This window comes from Mesoplodon bidens (assembly GCF_964165515.1).
Source record: "Mesoplodon bidens genome assembly, chromosome: 16".
In the NCBI taxonomy this organism is placed as follows: domain Eukaryota; kingdom Metazoa; phylum Chordata; class Mammalia; order Artiodactyla; family Ziphiidae; genus Mesoplodon; species Mesoplodon bidens.
The window spans coordinates 57,086,075-57,095,165 of NC_138173.1; the positions used below are offsets into that span (position 1 = coordinate 57,086,075).

Genomic DNA, 9,091 nt, shown 5'->3' on the forward strand with positions numbered 1-9,091 from the left:
TCATTTTAACCCCTTCACAATGTGAAAGTGGCAGAAAGGTGTCAACTTTGAAAAGAACACGGAGTTTCAGAATCGAAGTGTCTTCTGCATTGTTGGGCTTGTGGAAAGATCATTCTCTCTAAGTTTCAAACAGGGCCAAGCTTCTCCCACTTGACTGTGGGCAACGCCTGGGATTGGTACGAGGCCTAATCAGACTTTATATCCACAACACCTGTCACAGTGCCTCACAGTCGGTAGAAAGCCAGAGAAAAATATTTTACAGGGCTGAAATATTAATAGTCGAGGCAACCAGGGCCTCAAACTTTCCATCCGTACCTCAACTTCCACCTACCTGGATGGACCCAAGTCTTCCCTTAGAACGACATTCCAAGGAGCAAGAAAAAGGGAGCCAGTTGAAACCTCTTCTCGGAGTTATGGGAACCACTTCCTTGTCTGTTGCTAAGGAGGGAAGAAGGACAGAGATGAGGCTGGGGGAAAGGAGCGCCTCTGCACGGCGGAGCAATAGCCCCGTCCCACTTGGCAGTGGTCCCGCCGGTTCCATGAGTTACCCCGCCCCCAACCTCACCCGCCCTCATCTCGCACTTGGAAACAAACCCTTAGCAATACAAGCCTGGAAGCCTGGAACCCGGCGTCTCCGAGATGTCCCTGGGGGACTCCAGCCGCCGCAGAGAGGGAACTTCCCGGGGGCCCCACGGCATCCTAGTTGGCTCCGGGCTCAAGCCCTCAACCCTGCCTCCCTCACGAGGCTTCCCCGGAGGCGGCGAGAGCGTGGCCGGCCCGGAGGAGGCCCCAACCGCCAGCCCGCTGCTGGAAGACCTCAGGCGGCGGTTGGCGCGCGCCTTCCAGCGGGCAGAGCCGCCCGTCGTCTCGAGGCGCTCGAGGGAGGAGGAGGCGGCGGCGGCGGCGCGGAAGGAGCAGAGCCGAGCGCGCGTCGAGAGCGCCCTGGCCGGGCTGCGCGCCGAGCTGGTGAGCGCGCTGGCGGCCGGCTCTCGGGGCCGCCTCTCCTTCCTCCTCTCCCGGGGCCCACGGCCGCGGGCCGCGCACGTGCCCCACCGAGGGCTATGGGGGGCCGAGCGCCGCTTTTCCCAGGGAGAGGGTGAGGCCGTGCCGCGCGGGCGAGCTGGGCACCGGCCGTCGATCTTCCCCGACCGTGCCGATGCTCCTGCCTCCCAGGCAGCATCCAGGAGGGAAGCGGGGGAGGGGAGGGGTCCGGCAGGACCCGAGGTGCTGGCTGGCTGTCGAGGGCTGAGTCTACTAGTGACACACCCGAGACCTCCATCACCACCCCTCCCCAACTTGTTCTATATTTTCCTACTACATATAAAGTTCCCTCTAGGGAACTCATAGTACGTGCACGTTATGGGGCTCGGAGGCGGAAGTTTCAATGAAATGAACTCACGGGATGGATGGAGCGAGTCCATCAGCAACTGTTTCTTTTATTCTGCAAGTTTTATCTTCCCCCTGGGTAAGAATTCAGAAAACAGGAAATGATAATAAGGTATTCTGTAAAATTGGAGCTTTTTAACAGTAGGCAGGGGGAACTAGGTAAATATTATAGTTACTGTTTTGTGATTTAAACAATTTCCAAGTTAGGTACAATTTGAAAGGGACAAAATGAATAAGAGCAACTTAAGCTTTAAAACGGTGCTGCTTATGAATATGTGTAGTGGAGATTTGGAAAGTTCTAGTCTTTTGCATTGAATACTAATAAAATGTTAACCACTACTTTAGAACGGATTCAACCATCAGTTGTCTGATTTATGAATCTTAACAGTTTATCTTGTTTCTGAGTTTAAGAAGGGCAAGAAGGTAGTCAATTTAATTTTACCTGTGTTAACAATTTGAATCTGACAAGGTATGTATTAATTCTGACCCAGCCATATCGGAGAAACACATGGTTTTCTTCAGATACCTGAGCAGTGGCTGGGCGAGAGCCCTCATTAGTAGAGATGGCCTGGAGGGGTGTGCTATGGATGAGGATGCCCACTGGAAGGCTGAGACCGGGCTTAGTCACCCTGTGCTGCTGACCTGGGGTGTCACCATCCCTCCTGTAACTCAGCTGACTCATTTTTTTTTTTTTTTTTTTGCGGTACGAGGGCCACTGTTGTGGCCTCTCCCGTTGCGAAGCACAGGCTCCGGACGCGCAGGCTCAGCGGCCATGGCTCAGGGGCCCAGCCGCTCCGTGGCATGTGGGATCCCCCCGGACCGGGGCACGAACCCGTGTCCCCTGCATCGGCAGGCGGACTCTCAACCACTGAGCCACCAGGGCAGCCCTCAGCTGACTCATTTAAATCAAGTGAAGAAACTATATTCAGTAAGCTCCAAGGCACTTGAACCTTCACATTCTAACTAGTCGTTTTAAGTCGTAGGAGTTTTAAGCAAGTAATGTACTGGGGGTGGGGAGGAGGTGGAGAATAAAATTCCAAATAGATGAGGGTTCAAATCCCAGCATTAACATTTACAGGCTCTGCTCTCACTGTTCCTATTACTTTAGGAATGCTAATTAGCAAGTTTGGGTTTCATCTGTAAAATGGAAATAATAAGCTCATAGGATCACTGTAAGTATTGTATGAGATAACGTTATATAAAGTGCATAGAACATAGCCACTACTCAGTGGCTCTTACTGTGTTTTGGTTGTGCCCCCAAAGTGACAGATACATAGGCATGGAAGATCAAGGGTTTTTCTGGTAAGGAGGCAAAGAATGTCACACATACACAGATGCTGTGTTCCTGAGATATAGATCACGGTCAACATCTTGGCCAACCATTTCACCATTGTGTGTGACCAGTCATGAAGAAGCAAAAGAATGTGGATCCTCAACACCATCACCACTAGAAGAAGCCATTTTTGATAATGGGCCATTAGCCAGTTTTCTGTAGGAACTGGCACCCGTCCATATGTGTATGTCCACACATCATCTGTTAGGGTGGTATTTGTGTAAGGAACAATGATGAACAGGTCCAGTTAATTTAGAGACATGTTGCTATTTATGAAATGTTATTTATGCTATTATTTGTTGTTTGATTTGGTCTTCTTAGTGGCTTGCATTGAATTCCAGGGCCTGTGAGTGAATTCCAGGGGTTCTATATACCTAAAATTGTATGCCAAATTTTGTATGCACATAAAATGCACTTCTTTCCTCAGAGTGGGTTCATAGCTTTCATTAGATTCTCAGTGGTATCCATGAGGAAAGAAAATTAAGGAACCATTGGTGTTTGACTTTCCTAAACAGTTGTGAGTTACACATACTTTGTTTTGCTGAGATGGTGAGCCATTATCAATAATTTAACTGCTTGATTCTTGGCATGAAAGTATAGGATGGGTGTTCACCAGTTTCTCCATTTAGTCATTCCTTCACTCAGTCTTTTAACAAACACACAGAGAACCCACCATGTTGCGTGAGCAGGCAGTGCACCCCTAGTTGGGGATACAGTTATGAATAGGAACAAACTGTGCTCAAAATCATCAGTCTAGTGTAGGCTGTGTGCTAGGAGAGGCACATGCACAGAACGCTGTGGAAGCACAGATAAGGTGAGACAGAGAAGGCTTCTAAGAAGAGTTGGCATCTGGCTGAGCTCAACAGGAAGTGGGTGGCAAGGGGCAGAGCGGGCAGAAGATGTGGCTCAGTACGACGTGTTTATTCTGGGACAGGCCAAGTTTCTGACCAGCTGCAGTGGGAGCTGGTGTGGGAAGAGGGCCAGGAAATAAAGCTGGAAGAGTAGGGCAGGTTTTTAGGGCGTCCGTGCCACACTGGAGAACGGAAGCTTCCTGTAGGCAAGGTGCCAGGGCTTCTTGTGCTAGTGGTTGTGTTGTTACTGTCTGTTGGCTGGATGTTCATTGACTTTATTCTTTGCAAATTCTTGCTATCAAAGAAATGGTTCCAGGTGCTGAAGAATGAAGAAAAATATGTCAGAGGAAAACTGAAAGAAATTTTATCCAGTGACTTTATTTTGCAAATTAGGAGGGGACCGCCCATATTTGCTTTTTACCAGCAGAATGTCCTGGTTCACCCTGGGGTGGTTTCTTTTGGTGAGTTGATGAGGGGTTTTCAGCAAAGAGAACAGGGTTCTCATGAACTGCATTTAGCAAGACCCTAATTGAAGAAATACGCAAATAGTTGATTACTAGTTTTCAACTATAATGCAAAGATTATGTTGGACTAAGCTTTGTCAGACTGCCTCTTAGGTACATTGCCCGAGAGATCGATCTATTTCTTAATACATGAGGACCTTCACAAACTCCCACTGGAGGGAGGGTATAAATCAGCCTTGCTGTATAACAGATTTCACTCTACAGTGAAAATTGTTAGATTCTATAAGTACACATAAAGGGGTTATTAAATGTTTTGCTCAACAGGGTGACCATTTAAAATCCTAAAAACTTGAAATGACAAGTAATCAAGTAAATGGGCCCAGGTCCTGAAAGCTCAGGTGGCCCTGAGCAGTTATCCTGGAGCTCAGAAAGCTCATAAGGATAAATGATTTCCTCGCAGATCACATGCCATTGCTTGGAAACAGCCTTCTATGCACAGGAATTTTTCAAATGGACGGCTCTGTGCATGAGCTTTTTTTGTTTTCATTGCAAGGCCATTTCAAAAGCTATTTGTATATCTGGATTTTACCTTGTCGAATGGAAAGTCAGTTTTATAGTCAGGCCAAACAGTCAGAACTGGAGAATAAGATGAGAAATACATCTTTCTTGATATCTTATTTTCCTTTCCTACAAAGTCCTTATTTTTCCTGTGCAGAGAGCAGTTTCATTTGATCCATATCTCAGGCTAATGAAAATCCTTATTTTTTTCTAACTTTTAGCTGGAAATGCATTTCCAAAATTGCCAGCTGGCCAGAACTTTGCTGGATTTAAGCATGAAAATGCAGCAACTGAAACAGTATGAACTGGAAATTGCATCAGAATTGCAAAGCTCGGAAGATAATGTCGTGAATTTGGAATGAGGAAACAGCACAGAAGAAGATCTGAACCCTAAAAATAACATAGACAGCTCCGAAACAATTCTGACAGTAACATCATGGATGCTTTGTGTAAGACTTTAGGGGCAATTTTTAGGCCAAAAACTTCGATGCCATGGGGAAGTGACAGAAAACATCTACCAGAGGGGAGAGAAAATGGTGTGTTGTCAGGTTTTAAAGTTATGTATTCATTGTTTCGGCTGGGAAATAGAAGTAAAAAGAATGTACTGAAGAATGCCTTAATGCCGATTTCCAGCATTCTATATCTTGTGCCATCTTAACTTTCTGATGTTATCTGAACTTTCAGAATCTGTGTTTGTTTTTGTTCTACTTGAGTATTCTGGGTTTGCCTGCCCAGTTAGCTGTTCAGTAGCCTTTCCTTCCCGTCCTGTCCCCTTTCTGGAGAATTACTTCTTCCTAGATTCCAACCATACCCTTCAGGTGGAGTCTACCGTTAAGGGTGTCTCACCTCATTGGATACAGTCATGCAGATCGAGGCAGTTTGATCAAATTGGCCTCAGGAGTTTTTGAACTTGAACTAAGGAGCGAATGAGTATTAGAAGCTGATGGTAGAAGCTGTGGAACGGAGGGGCTTGGAAGCTGCTGGTGGCCACCATGTGAGAGGATGGAATCTCTGATACAGGAGGTCGGAACAGCACCACTTAGAGCCCAAAAGGCGGGGAGAGAGCTGCTCTTCCTTGTCTCAAGGGTGCAGCTGCTTAAATCCCCAGCCCTTGCTGTCATTTGGATACATGAAAATCCTCTAACAGCCTCCTAATACCATCTCCTTTTGCCTAAGTCAATTGAGTTGGAGTTTTATGACTTGTACGCAAAAGGTTCCCAACTAACACAATTCCTTTGTTAAGCTTTTAGGAGTTAAAATGGTTCATGTTGAATTAGAATATCTATCTCTACCTTAAAAGTGGTTCCTTCTTAATGTAAGAAATAAAGTTCATAAAAAAATAGTTGCAGATCTCAGCGATATTCATAATGGTCATTGTCTGTAAAAATAAATATTGATTTATAAAATGTAAGTCATTTGCATATTTAATTAACAATAAAAATTAGTTCTGGAAGACAAAGGAGAACAGAATGGACATGGTCTTTCTCTCTCTCTTTTTTTTTTTTGTGGTATGCGGGCCTCCCACTGCCGTGGCCTCTCCCGTCGCGGAGCACAGGCTCCAGACGTGCAGGCTCAGCGGCCATGGCTCACGGGCCCAGCCGCTCCGCAGCATGTGGGATCCTCCTGGACCGGGCCACGAACCTGTGTCCCCCGCATCGGAAGGTGGACTCCCAACCACTGTGCCACCAGGGAAGCCCTGGTCTTTCTCTTAAATACAAGTTGTTTTATGTGTGTGAGGGTTTGAGGATTATCTGAACCAAGTTTAGTTTGTCCTTAACTTTTTTTGATCACTCTAAGTGAATTATTTCAGCTCTTCGGTACTTAATTTCTTCCCTCTGTACAACTGAGGTATTACTATCTTCAACTTACAGGACACTGTCAATGAGCTATTGGCGATATCCTGATATCTAACCCCTGGATTTCTTGAGAAATTCTGCATATAAGCCCTTGGCTTATAAACATACAGACTGGTTTCTTAACTTATACTTGTAAAAGAGATTTCCTATAAGTCTCTTCCTCAAAGTTATAGAAATTCTGAGGAAAGAGGCAGTGGAATTTCTGTGATCTGTTCTTCGAAAAAGAGTCTACTCAAATGTTGGAGCAGTCATCCTAAAGTACATTTTACAATGTATTATTTACAAATTCTTGTGATTTTGTGTTTAGCAAATACTCAAGATGATTCATTTTATAAGCTCAATTCCTTACAGAATACAGAGTAGCTGACATTGGTTAGCATTCATGTGAATAATTCAATTCTACTAAAAATGTGCTCTCTTGGGAATCAAAAGAAAGAAACAAAAAGAGAACTTCTGAAAATGGATGCATTATTTTTCCCTGTTTTCAGACACAAAAAAAGTCCACCATTTATCGTAAAGTTTTTGTCACCAGTTTTTTGTCCTATCTTTCAGTGATAAACTTTGGATCACTGTATCTTTTACGAGTGACAAATGGAGAAACAGAATAAGAAAGTCTTTGTTTGGAAGCCCTCATCGGTGGAGGTGGCCTGTGATACTAGCTGTCGATAGAGAGATACAGTGAGAACTTGATACATGGGACACTATTGCTATTAAATGTTTTTGCCTTGTTTCCCCTCATAAAGTGAATTCTGCTCTCATACCATATCCCTCATCTTTTTTTTTTTTTTTTTTTAGTAGAAGCCAGACTGTGGGTTTTTTTTTTTTTTTTTTTTTTTGCGACTGCAATCAGCTGTTTTTGTTAGTTTGCTGGATCCTGGTCCTGTCTGCTGCACACGGAAAGACAACAGGGACTCCCTTCTAAGGGATGTGGGGATGCACTTCCAATGGCTACACTTCTTCACTTTCCAGAGTGTTTAAATAAGCTAGAGCAACAGTGTGACATTTTAAAGAAATACGAGGTAGAAGGGACCAAACTACTGCCAGCTGGAGGGGAAAATGAGAAAATAATTATAACCTAAATTATGCAACAGGGAAGCAGTAACTGGATAAGTTGAAGAAAGTAAAATGTTCACCTCAGTAGTGGATAGGGAGGACCAAAGAAGAGAAAATGACAAAAACAGTTTAGCGAGGAAAATATGGCATTTAGGTTTTTCAAATGACGATTTTTCACAGCTTTAATTATGGGGGGGCTAACCATTTACCAGGGAATGAGCTTTCACTCTATGGTACTTGGGTAGCATCTACCACTGAAGAGGTGCCAAATTAATTATGACAGTTAGGAGCACAGGTTGTTAGGCTTTACATCCCTTTACAGGTGGCCTGGATGAATCCACATCTTGTTTGGCTTGCCAAACTACTTCTGCTGTAACAGGTGATTCTGGAGTGCCCAGCCGGGGGACGGATCACAGTCTGATGTGGGTAAACCCGTGATGGCTGAGCCTACACCAGTGGGATGGGATGCACAAGAATCCCATCTCCCCTGGTCCCTTCCCAGGCAGGGTACGGGGTGCCCCACTCCAGCCATCAATTCTGTTTATTTACCACTGTCGTCACTGCCGGAGTCCCTCCCGGCCGTGAGTCTGGCATGAGGCCCTCCGGTGCCAGCTGCTTCCTCTCTTTCTTTTTTGCTGCCGCCATCACTGCTGCTGACTCTCCTGCCTCTTTGGCTGTATTATTAATGAGGGTTATGGAAGGATTAGAAATATGGGGAGGTTTCGGGTTGAACCTATGTCACTCTGCCTACCTCTGGGTCTGGCAGCCTCTTGTTTCACCTGGACCGAGGGGGCCATGCACCATCAGTGCTTCTGGGTCCTGCCTCCAATAAATGCCGGAGCTTACGAGGCTCCACTTCTTCCTTAGGAATCACAGCGCCGCCATCCTTCTCTTCTGGGACCAGTGAAGGGGGGGACCCTTGGAATATAATGATAAACCAGCAATGACATGAGCCACCTCTCCTGTGCCCCGTGTTGGGCCAAGAATGCCACATGGATTAGCTTCTTTAATCCCATGATGATTTGTATGCATGTAGAACATGGTTTTGAAGTCATCTGGCCTTCGTATTCAGTCCTGGCTTGGCCACTTGCCAGCTTTATTAATCTAAAGCAAATTGCTTCAGTCTCTTTAGATCTGTCTAAAGAAGCTAGTCAAAATGGTACCCGTCTTATTGAAATCTTGAGGAGCCCAAGCTGAAGAGCCTCGAAGCAGGTTTGGGAGACGGAGTTCGTGGTGAAGGCTCTTCTACTTTCTGTGTGTTTCTTTTACGTCTTCAGCTCTATGTGGTCTCCCTAGCCTTTTGGACTCAGACCTTTCCTGTTTCTGCTTCTTTCTTCATCGCGTCTTTATGTCTCTCTAACGTTCTGCCACCTGCTCTCTGTTGTGATGTTGACTCTTCTGCTGGTTGATAAACTGATTTACTAAACTTGAGAGGAGGCACCAGGGAGATATGAAATGGCCAATAACTGCTACTTACCAACCACTGAATCTGCCTGGCACACAGTGCCATGTGCGTTTAAAACTCGATCATCCCAGCAACACTGTGAGGTTGGAACTATTGCTTTTCCCATTTTATCAAGGAGGAAATGA

General features: G+C 45.5%; 1 protein-coding gene across 1 annotated transcript; it reads left to right on the forward strand.

The window, feature by feature from the left end:
• Positions 1-639: 639 nt before the first annotated feature.
• AARD (alanine and arginine rich domain containing protein) lies at positions 640-5,392 on the forward strand (the record flags this gene model as incomplete). Its single annotated transcript, XM_081258419.1, has 2 exons — positions 640-966; positions 4,814-5,392. 2 exons carry the CDS (start codon positions 640-642, stop codon positions 4,952-4,954), a joined length of 468 nt encoding a protein of 155 aa, XP_081114545.1. The 3' UTR covers positions 4,955-5,392.
• Positions 5,393-9,091: the final 3,699 nt, after the last annotated feature.